Genomic DNA, 20,696 nt, shown 5'->3' with positions numbered 1-20,696 from the left:
CAATTATTCTGCTCTAATAGGAATTAGTGAGGCTTTTATTTTCAAATTTAAAGTATATTTTTCTAACATATTTTCACTTCCAAATAAGGTGTTTAGTTTGAGTGCAACAGACTGTAAAATACTGAAATGCTAACACAGTTTTTACTCTCCCTTGAAAACAGCTGGTCTCTTTTCCATTTGTAGTTTTCAGAAGAATTGCTCACTCATATAACCTAGTTAAATGAGGCTGTGTCTCATTTTCAAACTAATTAAATGGCACCTCTGTCGTGTCTTCTTGTCTCAGGATCTCTTCTCTATCAGCGCCTACGTCTACGCCCAGAAGCCTCAGCTGGACATCCACAGTTTCGAGGGGAATTTCACAAGGGTACAGTAGCTCGTTGACATATTTATAACCTGTAAAACAAATCTCAAAGAAATGCAGATTTTTCTATAGAACGTGGATTGACATAGAAGATGTGTATCACCGCAATGTGTTGACAAGTGACAACAATAGGGGCTTGTGTGTCCATCTGGGCCTGTTGTTATCTCCAGCAGGCATGCCTCTTACATCACAGGCAGGTTCTTGCAGCTCCAGCTCTATCCATCCTGTCTTGCTTGTTGCTCAGTGATTTTTTTTTTTCCTTTTTTTTTTTTTTTTTTTTTTTATTAATAGCAGATTAGCGCAGCCCCCACATAGAGGAGAGCTCCAGTACAAAGGGGGGCTTTGTGGTCCGTCTTCACTCTTGGCCACACACCAGGCTTAGTGAGCGAGCACTTCCTGCGCTCATTCATCCTCCACGGCCTTCCTTTGCATAGCGTGTGCTTTTAGTCTGAGCAGGATGGGAAAAAAATGGGTTCCCACAGATCCGCAGCAAATGAACTTACCTATTTATGAGAGTTTCTTTCTTTTTTCTTTTTTTTTCCTGAGACGGATATAGTGGCTTTGTTTCTGTGGTCTTCATTGAGACCCTCTGCAGTTATGAACACCGTACTGTGATGCCAATGTCAGAGCGGTCAAGCATTCTGCAAACTGCCATTTATTTTTCATGCACCTCTTCCCATGTTTGAGTGGATTGACAGGATGTGGGTGCTTAGGTATCATAATTATCATATCGGGCAGGCAATTTGAGCCGAAACTGGAGCCTTGACTCTGCACTCCTGACTCAAGCCATTTTCAGCATTTGTCTTTATTTAAGAGAGAAGGGTGAAACGGGGAGGGTGAAACAAGAGGCTCTCAAGGGGCTTATTTATCACTAAAATCTCATCTACTTGAACACTCTATACTGTTTTTTTTAAAAGGAGCCTCTATCGCCATGCCAAATCTAGTGAAAGTATAGGTAAGAGGACTACTGTATTGCTATAGTCGGCACAACTGTGCAGGGTGCTTGAGAAAATTAATGGCACAGCAGAGCTCAGCCATCCTGGTCAAGCTATGCACCGTCTGAGCTGGGGTCTCTTAACCATTTCTGTTCTGTCCAAACAAACTTTTCAGCTTTTTCCTTTTAATTATTGTCAAAAAATCTATCAATCAATTGGGAAATGTAGTTTTTTCATTGCAATTTTATTAAATAATGGTTATCAGATAGTACACACTTTTATGTAATAAAGCTAAGATCATTATTGTTATTAAAAAATAAAGTGGTGATCTTAGAGCCTCTTGCACAAAACAAAATAAAGATTTCAATTATTAGAAATCAGATTAATGTTTTTTACAGTTTGTAAAAGCTGAAATAAAATTTGTCTTCATTATTTTATTTTTGGTGAGAATAAAATGTTTAACTGCAGTAAATTGTCTTTTACTATTAAAGTCACTGGAGTGAAATTCATCTGTGGTGCTACTTTTGTGTTTGTTTGCCTGAGGGCCACACTGAGAAATACTAATTAGAAGGTGGCTAATTGCAGAAATAAATTCACTGCGTCGAGGTATTTCTTTGAAGCTCGAAGCTTCTTTGGTTGAAGTTTTCCATGTCTTAGGATTCTTGTTTGCTTTGTTTTTTCTCACACACAACAAAGTGTCACAAAAAGGAAGAAACAAAAAGCATATTAAGTTTGTACTAGTAATATGTAGAATTTAATTTGTATCTAAATATAATTTCATTTCAAACCACCAGTTAAGTTATTTAAAGTCCTAATTATGCCAATTTGTTTATTTGCAGGAAGACACGGACCCACAGATCCATGAGAGTCTCAGCATTGAAAACACTCTTTGGGCCAGCACCGTAGTTGCATCTGGTAAGTAAATGAAAGCTATTGTAGCCTTTTCATTTTTTTAAATTGAAGTGAATCACAAATATATTGCTTGTCTGGATGTTTTTTTTAAAAACCTCCAGTTTAATTTCACCTTCTGACACTTTTTATTATTGCTAAACATCAACCTAAAGATGTGAATGCATGTCTGTGTAAATGTTTTCAGAAACATGCACTGACTCATATTTCATTTTTCTTATTTTATGCATTTTCTAAATTTGTTGCTCACACTTCCTGAGTGCAGTGCTCAAGTTTTGCAAAGAGAATTCATGGGTTTAAACCTTGAGCAATCGGTTTGATTTAATAGATATTTGCTTAATAAAACCCACGATGGAGGTGGTCCTCCTTCAGTTCAGCCAAGCCATTCTGGCAGAAATGGTTGTGTCAGTTGAGAGTGTTTGTGACGCTCCCAGTGATGGCCACAGCATTGATCTGTGGTGTTGCTCTCCCCTCTGGCCTGACCTTGACCAGAAGAGCAAACACACACAGTGGCACAGAAAGCCTGACTTAGACTCGTTACATCATCTCTGCTTAGAAATGTCATTGTCCCTCACAAGACTCTTCCTGACAGACACCTCTCTCCTCTACAGTAGCGTTCAGGGCGTTTGATCTGGCCCAGATCACTGTGTATTCACACGGTTACGGGCCTCAGTCCAGCTGTGACAGGAGAATTAGTTGCTCGCATATTCAGATTGAAGCCCCTCTGCATGCTGAGCCACACAGACCATTTGTCACACCGCTCAATATTTCTGGAGTTAGAAGTCAACAGGAGCAATTCATCACCTTTCTCCTCTGATCCTGTGGCTGCTGGTCTCTGTTGTGCCTGCACTTTACTTTCCTTGTTTTGTTTTTTTTATCCATTTGTAACTTTCTTGCCATTTTTTTATAGTTTGGGGATTTCAGAGCCTGTATTTAGGTTTATTAGTGTCTTTGCTCTGCCATTAGGCTCATTTAATATTAATGACTCATTAATCCTTTTTAATAAGGCCACTGTAATGAATTGGCAAATAAAGATGGCAGCGTATTGATCAGCTTTTATGAGCTTCCATAGGGTGGCTGAAGGCCCCGAGTGTCTAAGCGTATTAAACTCCTGTCTGTTGGCTTGAGTGGCAATGAGACAAAACTGCCTCAGCTCAGCCTTATTGTGTTTCCTCTCATGCAGTTCGTCTTACTTGACCAAGATGAGTGTGTGCATGCATATTTGTGTGTGTTGTGTGCGTGTTTGTGTGTCCGTGTGCGTGTGAGATGGTGGGGGTGAGGTTCAGTTAATGAGCAGCATTACTTTCCTTGTCTCTATCTTTGGCAGGCACGGTGATAGGGGTGGTGATCTACACAGGCAAAGAGACCAGAAGCGTACTGAACACGTCCTATGCCAAGAACAAGGTGAATGCTTTTTTTTGTTTTTTGTAGCTTTGAATCTAAGGGTTTTTTTCTAGTTTCCTATACAAATAATGTCAAGTGGTATACTAGAAATATAATTATAAATATTTAAACTGTTACAATTAACGCTTAATTGTTAAAAATGTCTGAAATTTGCTTAAGAGCCTCCTGTTTCCCCCATTTGATTTAGTTACCTCACTAAAATGAAGACAAACGGCAGAAGAAACAATCATAATTTTTTACACTGGATCTAGTTTTGTTTTAAGTGCTTCTGTATTGTATCAAATAATGATTTATTTTGGCTGTTTTTAAAGTCACATTGCTGATGTCAGCAGAATTTTGGACAAAATAAAATGTTCTTGTAAGCATATCCTCTATAGGTTTTAAACCAGCTTGCAAGGTATAACTCAGAAACATGGAGTCCCCTTGTGGTGTTTCCATCATAAACGTTTAAAAGCTCTAGTGGATAAATCACCTCAAACAAAGTATCTTCTATCCCAAATTCTCCTCATGCCATCTCGTTCCCTCTCACCTCTGATCACTAATCAATCACTACGACAAGGTGGTTTTTTAACCTTGACTTTCTAGATAAAGTTGGGCCTGTCAGCGCGAAAGGTCAGTACCATTTGCTAATTAACCAAAAGGGAAATTAACTAACTGAGGATTTAAATGACATTTTCAACACCAAGTTAATCTCATAGAATCCCCATTGAGCGTTTTGTCTCCGGATTGAAGTGAATAATTTTATGCTAAATATACGATTTTACCTGGAAGATGTTTTGGCTAGATAGACAGAGGTCATCTGATAGAGGCAGCAATAAACAAGATCTCAGAGGTTTTTTTTTTTTTTTCCTTTTCTAGCTAAACTGAATCTACCATGCAGTGACTTTAACACACAAAGTTGTCACTTCCAGCTGTCACCTACTAACTCTCCGTGGCATAACATAACCCCGTCCTGCTGCAGCACCATTTTGACACCAGTGTCTTTTATTTAGAACGCTGATGTGGCCGGTCGAACAGCCGGCCAGTGTTTTGTGTAAGCCTGACAGCTGAGAGGAATTCAATATTTCAAGGAGATGATGTCAGAAGTGCCAATATGGAGACTGGAGATTGGGGGAGAAAGTCGATACAGTGCGGCTAAAGTCACAAGAACGTTTTGGTCTCATATAATCTGTTGTGACACAGACCAGGACGATGCCCGCGCTTGATCAATCTGACAGGACGTCAGGCGTAGATTCACCCTTTGTTGCAGTATAGTTACAAACTCCTGAGTAAAGAGGGAGAACATTGTCATTTGACAAGAGGCCACTTCTCAATAAGGATTCTTTGAAGTTTATATCCAAGTTCCAATACTCAGCTCTCCTTGTGTGTTTCTCAGGGCGAGTTGCTCTGGAAAAATAGAAACCTAAACTTGTTTACTAATTTCTCAAAGATCAATTTTATTTTTCTTGACTTTCTTCTTGGCCAGATTTCTAAGCTTTAACCGTTCACTAAGACTGAAGCTCTGATATTCTTTGGGTTTAATTTCATGAATATTCATGTCCCACGTCTGCAGTCCGTCATCAGATTTCACACACATGCTAAAATACAAGCCACACAGGCAGATCGAATCATTCCTTTCAGTTTTAATGGCTTGGAGATGAATGGAGTAAAATATGCACTTTTATTCATTGATAGCATCTTTAGGTTGAGGTAATTGAGTCCTTTTTCCCCCCTTGACTGAATGAATAATGACTTCATCTGATCCCCGGCAAGGCTTGGAAAATTTAGACTAGCCATTGTTCAAGCAGAAGGCGATCCTTTGCTTTTCAGGCGTGCACTGTTCTCTCTGTCTTAATTTTTCTTCATTTTAATCCACCCAAACCCGCTATTTTTCTCAATAGCTCAACCATGAACCATGTAGTGAGGCACTGGGGTGGGGAGATGCCCACCCGCTCACTCGGACCCCTTCCCCTTTCCCCACTCTGCTACTGGGAGTTTAACACCAACTGATAAATCAGTCACACTGGTCTCCCAGCTCTCCCAGTCCTCAGGGGAATGGTTTTGGTGGGGGTTTAGGCAGTGGAGGAATTTTGCTGCTTTTTATATATGCCTGCCCCCTCCCCTCCTTTTCAGAGCAGTTCCTTTATTTGAGAGAGGAGAGATGTTATGTTCTGCTGTTTTTGTAAGCGTGGTGCGTCAGATGAAAGCCCTCTGTGTACAGGGCTTTGCTGCGAGCACTGCCAGAAAGGGGAAGGGCGCTTCTTTATTTGACATCTTTTTCCCACATGCTTCATTGGCTGGGAGATACACTCGAAAAATAAAAGACAATTCTGACCCCCTTTTTTGTCTGTTTTTCTTGAGAGCCATCTCAATATGGGAACTTTCTCTGTTTTTGAGGCCTTTTGACCTTCTATTTGTTGCACTGAAAGACTTCAGTGCAACTTCAAATAATGCAATTTGAAGTTTAGCACAAAGTGGCAGCACCAATAAACTTACTTATGCTGTATACACAGTTTGCATGTTAAAATCCTGCAGCTGAGAGTTTGATTGGCTTTGTTTTTGCCCATGTGTCGCATATTGTAAGGTTTTGGTAGCAGATGGGAAAGTAGCAAAGACCCTTTTCTTTTCTTTTTAAGTTGCCAGAAAAGGAATAAGATGTTTTATCTGGCTTTGTATTTCAAGTTAATTGAAAAAGTGTCCTACATTAGAGAAAAATTGCTAAAAACAAATGCCACACTTAATCAGATTTTACAGAAATTACTCTCTAATCGGTGAAGCATGACAGCTATGTTGTAATCGGCCCATTTTGACGTCTATCTTTTCCCCAAAGGTTGGCCTGCTGGACCTGGAGCTGAACCGTCTCACCAAAGCCCTGTTCCTGGCCCAGGTGGTTCTCTCTGTGGTGATGGTTGCACTGCAAGGGTTTGTGGGTCCTTGGTTCCGCAATCTCTTCCGATTTGTTGTGCTTTTCTCCTACATCATCCCCATCAGGTAGTGTCTCAAATACAAACCTCAGATGTCGATCCTCCCACACTGGCAGGTGTAAATGTTCTTACCAAAATAGATATAATGATGATATTATTTTTAATAATATTATTTTAGAAAAAATAATATTTTGAAGCTTGATCTTACAGTACATTCAAAACAGATTTCCTATCAAATCTTTGTGTTCAACGTTAAATAGATTTTTTTTATGTTGAATTTATTTTGCTTCAGTTGTTGAATTCAAAGTATTCTCTTTTTATTTCAGTTAAGGTTTACTAAAACCAGTGAACAGTGGACAAAAGGACAAGTTATTTAAGAAGAAAAAAGAATTAGCCAGTGTTTTCTTATTTCTTAGTTTATGTAGCCTTACTGTGACTGGTGAGACAAAGATACTCTTAAAACTCTTAATCTGTTTTCCCCCTTTTTTCTTTTTCTTTCTCTTTTTTTTTTTTTTTTTTTTTTTTTGTAGCCATTTTTTCTTTTTATTTGGTCTTTAATACAGTTTTGTTGTTTTACTGGTGGTGGGTTACAGTCATTTTATTTAATTTCGTTTTTTTTTTTTGTTTAGTTTGCGTGTAAACTTGGACATGGGAAAGTCGGCCTACGGTTGGATGATAATGAAAGATGAAAACATCCCCGGCACTGTTGTGAGGACCAGCACCATCCCCGAGGAACTGGGCCGGCTTGTCTATCTGCTGACAGACAAGACAGGTAGTGTTTAAGATTTTACTGACAATCCGAGTTTGACTGAAATTATTTGCTTCAAGAGGAGAAATGATTTGGATGCTGGTTTAGGCTGTGCATCTTCAAATGGGAGAGACTGTGGAAGCCTTATCATACCATCAAAGAAGGTGGAAGGTCTACACAAAGTGTGTGACACGTGTGTATTATAGCATTTATGGGTTTTTAATGTTAACATTTTTAAGGTGTCTAGATCCCTACTTGCAGATTAGAAAGTGATGTTACCTGATCAAAGCACATTAACCAAAAGGAAAAACAAAAAAAACTGAGAATGAGTCTTTAATGCAGCCACATTAATTTTTCCTTTATGAATTAAGCACATTTGATGATAACTGAAGTAGAAACATTTGACACTGTGGGCATGTGTGAGTTAAAACGGAGAACTGAGGAAAAATCCAGCGTTTTCAGGTGCTTCTCAGGAGTCCTCAAGTTTTCTTATTTCCCTATTGTGGCGTGTTTCACTAATAAACAAATGGCTGCTCTTTTCTAATTCTAGACGGTGTGTCAGAGTGATAAACTCCTGCTGGGGTCCTAATATGCTTCTTTGTCTTCCCCCACTGATCTAGGTAGGAATAGATTAGCTTTAGAGCCTATTTATCCAGGTTGGTAGTTAAAGTACATGGAAAAAAGAACAAACAATCAATCCATTAGAATTGGTTAACTCTGTGCCTCTAATGTTTTTGGAAGTTAGATGCCCTCTAATCAGCTTTACGCTCTATCAGCACACGTTCTGGCAACCAACATCCATTAAACAAGGCCATTGCCCCCATTTTCAAGGATTTTTCTTTTTTCTTTTGCTTTTAGTGTCTGAACATTCACTCAGTCTTTTTGTATGCAGTCTTGTCTGATAGTTAGAAAGGACACGCAGTCCATACTGGTAATGAGATTAGGTCAGTGAGAAGGCAAATGCACTACCCTGCAGGTCCCATGATATATTGGAAACGGTCTTATGAAGACGACCGCTGTGTGTGTGTGTGTGTGTGTGTGTGTGTGTGTGTGTGCTTTCAGAAAGGCTGAATTTCTCTTAATTTTGCTATTGTATACAGTTGTGTAATAAGAAACTCTGGATGATATAAGGTGGAGACATGGTTTATTTATATAGAGCACAAACCTAACATAAGGTTCTTAGAAGCATAGTCAAATAAACAGATTGTTTTCTGTGCTGTAGTCACAGACCTGCCTCTGGAGATCTAGGTGGTGATCCAAACTTTGCAGGATGGCTGGGAGCACAAGGTGTCAACCTTGAAGGGGATTGCTTGCACATTTAAAGCAAGGACGATTTTAGCTATTAATTTTGGGAAGCGATTAGAGCTTGCACAATAAATAAGGCATCTGATACTGTTGTAGCTTGATGGGTATCTGTGTATATGTAAGATGATACAAGAAGCTGGAGTTCAGAGATGCCAAATTAGGAGCTGCTCAGTTTCTCTCAGGGAGGATTTCATCACAGTTGTGACCAGCAATAACAAAGACTGCGGATTTGTACCGAAAATGTTATTTATGTCTTGTCTTGTTAAAACACATGACATAATGATAGTAAACACAGTACTGATATTCTACACTTGCGATGGGTCTTAAACATTATCTTTTGAGAGTTTGTTGAATTGTGATTCAGGTGCTGTGGATGTTCTGTTTGTTTTATATGGTAATGTCTAAATAATCTTCTGAACTGCAGGCACTCTGACACAAAACGAAATGATATTCAAGCGACTCCACCTGGGAACAGTATCCTATGGCACAGACACCATGGATGAGATCCAAAGCCATATAGTCCAGTCATACGCACAGGTGAGCAACCTTAATGACGTGTGGTTGAGAAAACCCAGCTACTGTTAGTCTGTGTATGTCTTAAGCACCCGAGTTAAAGGCATCTGGACTTTTAAGCCTTTTGGATTAGAGGTAAAATCTCTTCATGAACCTAAAAAAGAAGTCTGGTTGCCTTCAGCTCACCTCCATGCTGATTTGTTTGTGTGCATTAATTGGTGTGAGTGTATTTGTGTATATGAAAATAACGTCCAATATTTTAATTCACTAAAAATAAAATCTATGTAAAAATTTTTAGCACTAATTTTTTTAGCATCCATATTATGAAAAAAGACTTTTTTTTTCTTTTTTTTTTCTTTTGTAAATTTCTGAATAATGATTGTTTAGTGTGAGTGTTCGCTCAGTATTACTTTAAAACTATAACACATATGCCTAACGATAGACACTGGGTACACAATTTACTTGACTTTTGAAAATTTGTGCCCAGCATGGGCGCGTATCCAGTTAAAATTAATACTTTTTTTCCCTCAGTGTTTTCCCGCTTATTCCTGCCCCTCTCTGCGGATCAGTTTAATCAATTTTTATATTGAGCTAAGAATAAGTTTTCCAGGAAAGAAGCCCATATTGTCCATTCATCATGCGGCGTCCCTGAGAGACTCCCTGTACTGTAAGCAAGTGTTTCCTCACTGGGTGGCTCAGATCTGGCTGCAGTCTTGACAGAATGATATTGTTCGCTCTCAGCCAGCTCCAAACAGCTGGTCGAGGCTGAAACCATCTGCCCCGCACCCTTATGTCTAATCTCAGCTAATGAAAAATGACTAGTCTTTTTAGCGCAGGACAGCTGAAGCAGTGCTGATCAGCAGTGCCTCTCTCATTTGTGCTATACAATACTTTTTTCTGTACTGTACTGTCACAGTGATGTGTAAAATTTAAAGAGGATCATTTATAATATAGTCTAAAAAAAAACCCCACCTAAAGGTCTTAATTTAATCACAACTTTTGCCTACAAGTATCTGTTGTACATTTAGAAGAAATCCTCCATTTATATCTGTGACACTGTGTTTATCTGGCTGAATGGCATAATAATCTCTGCCTGTAGATCTTTCAGTCCCTTTAGATAAAGTTTGTGTACTTACTGTACTCCTGTCAGCCCCTTTCTCTGCTCAGCAGGAGTCAAGTCTAATAATAAACCAAAGTCTAATGCTCAGTAGAGTGCAGTCCTCCTGTCAACTACAGCTGGCTCTGTGGACTGTTGTCATGCTCAGTAATCGCACACTTAAACTGATGGTTCTTGTCAAAAGAGATGAAAATGTAAAAGCCCTCAAACCAAATATAACAAGATAGAGACTATGCTGCAGTCCTCTCCTCGCTGTGTCATCTAGCTTGAACAGGTGTGTCAGATTGATAAGAACTAGCTGTTTCTTACTGTGTCTGCAGGGATAAATATATATAAATATACTCCAGATTCAGTTCTTTTAGGCACTGGATCTGGTACCTTGCAAACACATTTTTAGCCATAACTCATGAATTCACATGGATATTTCAATATTTCACAAAAATGTTTAAAAGGATAAAGTGATGACATTTTGTATACAACAGCTCAAAGGTTCATGTAACTGTGCAACACTATGCTGGCCATTGTTCCTTTACTCAGTGCCATAACACAGGAACAGCCGAGCCCAAATCTATAAAGTTCTTTTAAAAAACTAAATATTTAATACAAGTCTGGACAGAAACTGTTGTCAGCTGCAGACTGTTTGTTCTTACTTCAGGCAACTTCCCAGCCATCCAGTGGTAGTGCCACTGGTGCCACGCCATCGCGGAAGACCCAGGCATCAGGCCCAAAGGTTCGTAAGAGCGTTAGCAGCCGGATCCACGAGGCCGTGAAAGCCATCGCCCTGTGCCACAACGTCACACCGGTGTACGAGTCGCATGCCGGAGTAAACGGGGAGACTGAATCTGCAGAAGCCGACCAGGACTTCAGTGATGACAACCGCACGTATCAAGCCTCCAGCCCAGATGAGGTAGATATAAAGCACAGTGGTTATCCTGGTCGTCAAAGATTAGATTATAGCTCTATTTCCACCTCGTATTTAGCAAACTTATCTAATTTGGGTGGGTCACAGTTTTCCTCACTTGTCAAAAACAATATTTTATGACTACTTTGGGTTAACAGAGGTTAACTTGTTGTGATGCAGATTACATTTGGAGTTGGAAGCTGGCAGGGAACGTAAAATAGAAAGCTAATGAATTAAATCAGCACATTGTTAAGCTTGAATAACTGTCTGAATTGAACACATTACAGTGCACTACATAAAATTATTTTCTTTACCTTTTAGAGTCCATTTTTTCTACAGTCACACAGATGTGTTTAAATAATCTGTGTGTGACAAATTGTCACAATACCGCCCTTGTCATGAGTGACGTTTCTGGGTGATTCCCAGCTCATTCAGAGTCTTTGGAAAAACCCATAATATATTTTAAAGTCAGCTTAAATCTTTATTTTAGCACCTTTTTAATATTTTTGTAGGAGAAAACATGCATATACTAAACAAAAGGATGCGGAAAAGGGAGATTTTGCTTTTGAAACACTCATTGTAAAAATATTTCTAATCTCTTTCTGTGTCATTTATTAGCCATCCTAAATAATCCTGCTTAGTCATAATTATCATTTCACTGGCAGAAAGTCAAAGGTCATGAACTCTTTTTAGAGGTTAAGCTTTTTAATTGTCTATATTAGCTGCCTGAGAATTTACTGCTGTAACTGAAGGAAGAATGCAGCCCGGTCCCCACGAGGATCCTCAGTGTTTCCTTTCTCCATGTAACACGAGAGCTGGATTACATGGAGAACACATAAAACACAGAAGGAAAACGACAAAAAAAGTCAGGCTTTTGTTTTGTTTTGTTTTTTTTAACAGTAGTTTAATGCAGATTGGAGGGGAGTTAATCTACCCTTAAAGGCCCACTGCAGCATTATTGGCATGTTTATCACCACTGACATGTGAAGGTTCGTAAAGCCTATGTGAGACTGGCAGAGTTTCTTTTTACCCCCTGCCACCTTTGGCAATCAAAATAAAGATAAAAGCGTATTAAAAGATAAATCTAATTTTTCTGTTTTACCTGCACTACCTCCCTCCAAGTTGATGGGTATATTTATTTATATCCCCTCTTTCTGCTCTGTCTCTCCTCCCTCTATTGTCTCACACTGCTTGGATTGATCAATATTTAATTTTCTCACTGGGAGGATGAGAGGTGTAGATCTGTGATTGTTGGTAGAACTCTCCCTTCCCCTTTCACTCTCTCCTTTGTTCTTTCTCTGTCTTTCATTTCCCTCTTCTTTTGAATCCTTCGTCTCATTGAATGCAGCATCCGATCTCAGCCGCTATACTTCTCTTAGTTTGTTTGGCCCGCTCATCATTTCGGATATCATAAGCAGTCATAAAGTGGAAGCTACTGGGATCAGAACAAAGGTCGTCCGACCTGTGGTCTGATTAGAAAAAAATATTTGAGTGTAGCCTTTAAATGTGTGTGGCTTTTTTTTTTCTTTCCTACATTTTGTCACCTTTCAGGAGCTCGTATTAAATTACACACTTGGTCTTTCTGGATTGAGAAGCTTGACAATTATTGTTCAGCTGTCATTAAGATCAGGAAAATTGTGTCACTTCATCTCCAATGCAAGAAAAGAAAAGCATTGCAGCAGCTGCTATTTCACATTTAATATTCTCCTTTATAAAAAATATTTCTTTGCTACTTCCTTTTTAATGGCATACATGCAAGGCACGTCAATTTGATAGTGCCTGATCCTTCCAAGTTTGCAAAATTCTGTTGAAAAGCCAAGAAAAAGAGAAATCTTTGTGAAATTCCCCCTAAGATTCATGTCATGGGAAACACCAGGTTGGATCCATTCAGTTCCTGCAGTTGAAAAGCAGCTGAGCTGGTGGTCACTGGCTATTAATATTTGACTTCTTAGACTCTGTCATAGTGTTGATAATTTTTATTTGGAGCTAAAATCAAAAGCTTTGTGAAGATAACTCTGTGTCAAAAAAAGGTGAGATACATTATGTAAACAATATGAACATGCTGGGACATTGCTTTTTAATTTAGCTTTGCAGATTCTCAGGTAAATCCAATTTCCAAAGTTACAAAAAAAAGAATTTAGGTTCAATTCATTCAGTTCTAAAATCACCAAACTGCAATGCTTCCTCGCTAATTAAATGGTGTCGATTACACCACAATGATAATCAAGTAAATATACTTTTCCTTCCCGTTAAGTTTGCATGTGTCCCTGTGTGCTTATCAATAACAGTTAAAAATGTGTACAAATAGCAGGACGGCTGTGAAGGTTTGTTAAACTGGTTATGCAAGAACTTTTACTCAAATGCAAAAAGAAGACGCAAACTAGACGATTTATAGTTTTGTATTTGGGATAAACAAGTTACCAACAGAAGTTTCTCATGAATCCAGATGCACAATTTCTGCTCTGTCTTGAGATACTCTTTCAAATCTAAAGTGTGTCAAATGATCCCAAAATAAATTGAGCTCTTCAGGGTGCACCCTTTTATGTTACCAGTGACATTACAGCAGAAAAAAGAATTTAACTGTTAAGAGTCCACTTGCCGCTATTGTGATTTACATGGCTGCTAAAACACAGTGAACACAGTTGAAATGATTGATCGTGTTGTTTAAGAACGTCTGCCATTGCAGTAAACTAGTCAGCAGCAGTCGTTTTTTTTAGTAATGTTGTAACACACGCAGTTTGAATCACATGCAATTTGTATCAAAGTTGACAAAGCTTTAAATAGTTTTTGTAGAGCTGATAAAGTAGATTAAAAGGACTCTGTTTAATGTCAGCACATGTTGTGTGTCAATTCATGTGTGTCCATGTGCAGCTATGTGAACACACACACAGGATAATGGCACACAGATGTGTGTTAAGTAAATATAGGCAGCCTTTTTACGGAGCTCAAAGGGGGAGCAGGAGAAATGATGGGGTATTAACAGGAAGTTCTAATTTGTAGGTCGGAGTATAATAACAACCTTTGAGTGAGCAAATTGAAAATGAACCCATTGAGGATTGAGTCGTGTGCAGCTGAACACTCACTCGGGGGCCGCAGTTCCTGCTGAGGGGAAAAAGAGGAAAGAGAAACAGAAAAACACTTATGTGGAGCTGAATGGGAAGAGCTCAGCAGCTCTGGAGATGCCGTAACACACTCTCATCCTTTAAGTGCATGTGAAAGTACATTTAATCAGCTTACATGTTGTCAACTTTCATCATTTTCTTTCCTACATAAAGTGATTTTCTCATTAACCTGTTAGTTTTAGTAAACATTCATCCTAAAATAAAGATTTTAAGTATTTTAATTTGATCCTCAAACATTGTGAACAAGTATATCTTGTCTGCTGTTTTATTAAAGTCAAAGCATCGAATCTTCCTCAGGTGGCGCTGGTGCGGTGGACAGAAAGCGTTGGTTTGACCCTGGTGAACAGAGACCTGACCTCCCTGCAGCTGAAGACTCCCTCTGGACAGATTCTCTCCTTTTACATCCTGCAGATCTTCCCCTTCACCTCTGAGAGCAAAAGGATGGGCATCATTGTTCGGGTGTGTATAATGATATCCTCCTTGTTGTGTGGTCTGAGTCATGCCTGTTTCTGTTATTCCTGCACATAATGAGGGCTAATTTTTAAGATAGGTTTGAACCTAATCTTGTAATTCTGTTTATTGTTGCTTCTGTTTAGCTTAGTTTCCACAGTAATGCCTTCAAATTTAGAAGAAACGTAGCTATTTTTATTTTCCAACTATTTAGGAGGAGTCAACGGGGGATATCACTTTCTACATGAAGGGTGCTGATGTTGCCATGGCGAGCATCGTCCAGTATAACGACTGGTTGGAAGAAGAGGTACAAATTTGAGTCATATTAAAGATTTTACTGGATACTTCCTGTAAATATAGTTTGGACAGAACTGGATCAAAGAAGCGCAAATTCCATTAAAGTTAGTCTTAACCAAATTTTGGTTCAGGATGAGAATCACAACAGTGAGTCGGTGACACTATTCCTGCACTCTTAAGTGTTCCATGTGTTTGCACACGGTTACTATAAGGCAGCACGCTTGGATTGGTGCAGTTTGTCAAATTAGTGCCTCAGCTAGTGCCAGATAAAGACTGTTACCTGATTGGTCTTTCTAAGATTCAGTTTCATTCTAAACACCATTAAAAAGGTCTTGAATATAACTTTGCTTATGCTGAAGGAACCTGGTTTAACTGACTCCCGGATAGGTCCCCGATTTGTAGATCTTTTAGATTGTCACTGCCCGAAATTCTCAATATCTCTGGCTCAGAATTGGAGTTAGGGCTGATGTAACCAGTTTTTCTTCTTGGCTACTTGTAATTACAGTCTATGTAAAATGATGGGCAGACAGCATAATTACAGGTTTTGGAGCAGGGACAAGAAACATCGTGCTCTAATCAGTCTGTGCGCATCCTCAAAACATTTTTGTGTGAACTGTTGACGCATGCTGTTCTCACATAACATAATAGTTAAGGGATTGTGGAGCTTTAAATATAAAAGATTTTAAATACAGTTGTTGAACTCAAACTAAATAAATAAAAGTTATGCTGAAAAACACCTGCTTTAAAAATATGTTATGCAATTTCATGTCTTAAAAAGGCATGTTAATTTAATGTATACTAAATGTAGTCTTTCTATAATAAAGATGATACATGTTGAATCTACTGTTTAAGTCTTAAACATTGTCACATGTGGGAACTCTGCCAGTATTTTTCTCGTTTGTTTCTACTTATGTGAAGTAATAAAATAACCAACATGAATAACAAATATACGAGAGCTTAGCTGCTTATGGCATCTCTATTAATGGGGACATTTCATCAAAAGATCAACAGGCCACCTACACCAGTTTGGTGGTCGAAGGTCTTGTGCGCATATGTTCATAATTATATTGGCATTATTGAGTCATTTAGCACCGGGGGCAGCTTTTGATTTAATTAGTGACCTAGATAAAGTTGAAGTAATTACAGTATGTCATATTCTTGAACAATGGTGCTAATGATGTCCTGTTGGCCGTAATATCCCGTTGTCAGATCAACGCGCTGCAGTTACTCAGCTTGTCAATAACCAATCAAGTGGACAGATTGCCCCTATTGGTGTTTCATATCAAAAATAAACTGCCATCCATCCCTTTGTTTTACTGTGTCCTCTGAATTTCACCACAGGGTATGTTATTCAATATTGATTTCTTTTGGTGTTGGTAACAATATGCTGTTATTGACAGTAGTGTCTGCATGGTGTACTTGCACAGCAGCTGCTCTAATAAAAGAACTTATCTGCCCTAGATTTGATTGAAATTCATCTCAGGGAAACATTCGCAAACATTTATTGTAAATACACAACATCTTCTACTTCAGTCAAGAGCGATGAAGCTTTTGAAAGATACTTGAGACTGAAAACACCCCTGAAATAGATCTCTGATCTCCTTCCTTTCAGTGTGGGAACATGGCCAGAGAGGGCCTGAGGACTCTGGTGGTGGCGAAGAAGTGTTTATCTGAGGAGCAGTATCAGGACTTTGAGGTATGCAGGTTTATCAGTTGTTGGTTTATAAGGAACGATGTGTACCTCTTTAAATCTAATATAGTCTGCTTTGACAGCCCTCCAAATGAAAATCTAAATATGTGTTTTCACTGTACGGTCATTTTTGAGGGTGAAGTTCGTGGTTCCTCTGGACTTTTAACTTACACTTACTGATATAACTGTCATAAACAACATAATGAAAGAAGAGTAGATGAAACAAATGTTTAAGTAACTCATAAAAAAAAGGAATTCTTTGACATTAGTAAACAACCACAAACCCATCATAATCCTCAGATCACTTTCATGTTTGCCTGTAAATACATTTATTGGTTTTTGTAGTCTCTGCAGTTCAAACTACTCTAAAGGGAGAATAACAGGCGTGTCCACTATTTGCGGTTCTGAAGCTCTGAATCGCTTCATGATTTTATTCGTTATTTTTGTTCTTTCTCCTTTTTTTGTGCAGAATCGCTACAATCAAGCGAAACTGAGTATCCACGATCGAACCCTGAAGGTCGCAGCAGTGGTGGAGAGTCTCGAGCGAGAGATGGAGCTTCTGTGTCTGACTGGTGTGGAAGACCAGCTACAAGCAGACGTCAGGCCCACGCTGGAGCTGCTTAGAAATGCTGGCATCAAGGTCGGTGCAGAAATAAAACTGGACGCCAGACCGATGCTTTTTTTTTTTTTTTTTTCGTCAGATCATCTCCACTTTGATTTATTTACTTTGTTGCAGTCCAACAAAACTATTAAAGTAATAGTGACATGGTAGTGTTAGTGCAAGGGAGTAAAAGAAAAAGGTGGAAGAAATAATTAAAAGATTAAAACAACTTAATTTTTCTCAATTGAGACTGAAGAAAAATTCATTTTGCTGCTTGTTAGCATTATGTTTAAACAACAATATTGATACCTTGAAGGAAAGTTGCTTAATAATTACTTCAGGAGGGATAAAAAGCAGGAAAACTATAATATTACACCTAATCAGAATTTGATGTATTTTCATGTTAATTAACCATAAAGTGTTGGAGATAACTGAAGATCTTATTTGTTTAATTTTACTCCATTTTTGTGCTGTTTCTGTAACACTTTGTGTTTCTTCATGTTGTTTTCTTCTCAGATCTGGATGCTGACTGGGGACAAGCTTGAGACGGCTACGTGCATCGCTAAAAGCTCTCATTTGGTTTCCAGGAACCAAGACATCCACGTCTTCAGACCGGTACGCTGTTTTATTTGAAAACATGAAGTGTTTGCATAAAAGGACCTGTCGGCTAGTTGGCTGCTTCACACTCTGGGTGTAACTCAGTTTTTCACGGAGGGTGGATAAGAGATTATGGTTACCATACCACCTTTATTTTTAAAGCAGTTTAAAATAAAACTACTGTTTTAAATCGCTGTAATAATAATAATTATAATGGATTGCATTTATATAGCGCTTTTCGAGACCCTCAAAGTGCTTTACATTACAATTCAACTACTCATTCACTCTCACATTCACACACTGGTGGAGGCAAGCTACAGTTGTAGCCACAGCTGCCCTGGGGCAGACTGACAGAAGCGAGGCTGCCATATCGGCCCCTCTGGCCAACACCAGTAGGTGTCTTGCCCAGGGACACAACAACCAGGACAGACAGAGCTGGGGATCGAACTGGCAACCTTCAGGTTACGAGATGAGCTTCCAAACCCCCTGAACCACATATACAAATAGCATAAACAATAAAACATGTTAAAAATTAGGGAATTAGAAAAAATAGTAAAACAAATAGAGTCAATCTCTTAAAATGTGCCAAAGGCTTCAGCAAATAAATATGTTTTAAGAAGAGTTATAAACTCAGAAAGAGCAGAGGTCTGCCTAACGTGCAAGGGCCAATCATGCTACAACTTTGGAGCAGCTACAGCAAAAGCACGGTCACCTCTAAATTTACCCTTGGTGTTTGGCACCTTAAAGAGCTGCTGATTGGCAGACCTAAGGGAGTGGGCAGGTGTGTATGGCTGTATTAAAAACTACCGTATTTCCCGGACTACAAAGCGCACCTGAATATTAGCCGCACAAGCTAAAATCAGGGGAAAATCCTGTTTTGTACATACATTAGCCGCACCTGACTAAAAGCCGCAGGTGTTTCAATGTTGACTTATCATATGTAAGAGAATATGCACAAAGGGAATTGTCAGGAAAGAGATGGCTGTTTGGAGACACACCCCTTTTATTAATATTTTGAAAAACAAGTTATGGGTACATATTTGCACATGTAGTACATAACAGTAACCTACAGCACACCAGAAAAATAGATTCGGACTACCTTTTAGGCTCAGGTGCAGTGACACAGCTTTAACAAGAAGAAAAGTCAGTCATTCACCATCTTTCTCTTCTTCCTGCGCTCTAAAACCACCAAAGTCCTCTTCTCCAGTGTCGGAAACGAACAGGCTCAGGATGGCTTCGTCATCCACTCTCCGCTTCTCTCCTTCGTTGTCACTTTCAAAACCAAAGAAATCCTCGTTGTCAGTGTCAGAGTCGAACACCCTCAGAAGGGCCGTGGCAGTGTCCTCCTCTCCATCATGCAGCAGTCCAGCCCTTCAAAATCCGTTGGTGATCGTGGATGTTTTCGCACTTTTCCACGCTGTCAGAATCCACCGGTGGAGTTGGGCATAACTTGCTTTTCGCAAGTTTATCGCCGCTCGTCATCCACGCCTCCCACTGAATGCGTAGCGCTACTTTGAAGTTTGTTTTTCGCGCTACTTCGTACGGCACTACGTTGCCTGGTGGACGGACATGTGACTAACATACCACTCTTGAACCCCGATCCTTCCGCCAGGCAACGTAGTGCCGTACAACAGCGGAACAAACAAAACAAATCGTCTTACGATATGACAAAAATCATGGAAAATCCATAGAAAAGCCGCACCTGACTAAAAGCCGCAGGGTTCAAAGCTTGTGCAAAAAGTAGCGGCTTATAGCCCGACAATTACGGTACTTTTCTATCCACTTTTCTAAAAGCATATATATTATGTTAGCTCTTCATTTCACGATTGCATTTTGCCTCTATACAGACTGTCTACCTGCATGTAAGAGAAGCCTGCCTGCCTGATTAGTAGAAATGTGTCTATAAGTAAACTTCAAAGAATAAATGGAAAGCTTATGGCAGTCTTGTCCACTTTGCATTTTCCAAAACAGATAGCTGTTCACTAAGATTAAATGTGCGATAACAAAAAGCCTAAATGATCTTGTGGATAATTGTATTGTGTGGCTCTCAAGCAGGTCTCAAACAGAGGAGAGGCCCATCTGGAGCTGAACGCCTTCAGAAGGAAACATGACTGTGCTCTGGTCATCTCAGGAGACTCCTTAGAGGTACTACAGCGCAGTGCAGTGACTCTTGCACAGCCGATGATGTTGAGGGTGTACTTCTTAGCCAAAACGAACACTTTGGAGTTCACCCAAGAAGTGGAGGAGTTGGAGAGGGAAAGATAATAAAAACAACTGGAACAGTGAGCTGAATTTAAAAAAAAAAAAAAAAAAAGAAAAAAGAAGTTAAGCAGGAATTTAACATTTTCACTGTGTTTTCTGGTCAACAAGTTAATTTATGTCACACAACCTTTGGGTTTTTTTTGGTTTTTTTGTTAGTTTTTTTTTAAATGTATGCTACTTCCTTTGTGGTGCTACAGGTGTGTCTGAGGTACTATGAGCACGAGTTTGTGGAGCTGGCGTGTCAGTGTCCGGCGGTGGTCTGCTGTCGCTGCTCTCCAACTCAGAAAGCTCAAATCGTCAGACTCCTCCAACAGCACACAGCCAACAGAACCTGCGCCATAGGTAAGTGTTGACAGATATAGGGGCGGCAGACCTGCTTGCCCACAAGGCATTTGGCTACGATCCACGGACAGCCTGGGAAAATCTGTTAGCGGGAGAAAATATCTGTGTGAATTTAGCCCCATCTTTTCGAGAGGAAAGTGTTTACCATTTATAAAACTCTGGTGAACAGACAAATTAAACCAGACCGATTTCATACTCGTGTTTGGGATACAAGCTGAACTGGTTTGTAAAATGCTTCA

The 20,696-nt window shown here is 39.3% G+C and overlaps 1 protein-coding gene across 1 annotated transcript in view; it reads left to right on the top strand.

Moving 5' to 3' along the window:
* Positions 1–20,696, top strand: part of atp9b (ATPase phospholipid transporting 9B) — a 45,490-nt gene that overhangs the window by 21,140 nt on the left and 3,654 nt on the right. The window contains exons 9-22 of the mRNA XM_085345877.1: positions 284–364; positions 2,136–2,211; positions 3,533–3,609; positions 6,419–6,579; positions 7,142–7,284; positions 8,990–9,102; positions 10,851–11,102; positions 14,516–14,677; positions 14,883–14,975; positions 16,578–16,661; positions 17,125–17,295; positions 17,773–17,871; positions 19,909–19,998; positions 20,313–20,457. Coding sequence (XP_085202003.1) covers positions 284–364; positions 2,136–2,211; positions 3,533–3,609; positions 6,419–6,579; positions 7,142–7,284; positions 8,990–9,102; positions 10,851–11,102; positions 14,516–14,677; positions 14,883–14,975; positions 16,578–16,661; positions 17,125–17,295; positions 17,773–17,871; positions 19,909–19,998; positions 20,313–20,457 — 1,747 coding nt within the window. The remainder of the gene's footprint in view (positions 1–283; positions 365–2,135; positions 2,212–3,532; positions 3,610–6,418; positions 6,580–7,141; positions 7,285–8,989; positions 9,103–10,850; positions 11,103–14,515; positions 14,678–14,882; positions 14,976–16,577; positions 16,662–17,124; positions 17,296–17,772; positions 17,872–19,908; positions 19,999–20,312; positions 20,458–20,696) is intronic.

Source organism: Diplotaxodon limnothrissa, linkage group LG22 (genome assembly GCF_057381915.1).
Source record: "Diplotaxodon limnothrissa isolate DT_005_m linkage group LG22, D_limnothrissa_male_GT1.1, whole genome shotgun sequence".
Classification (NCBI taxonomy): Eukaryota; Metazoa; Chordata; class Actinopteri; order Cichliformes; family Cichlidae; genus Diplotaxodon; species Diplotaxodon limnothrissa.
Note: the sequence above shows the minus strand (reverse complement) of the source record. Positions and strands in the feature narration are given on the sequence as shown.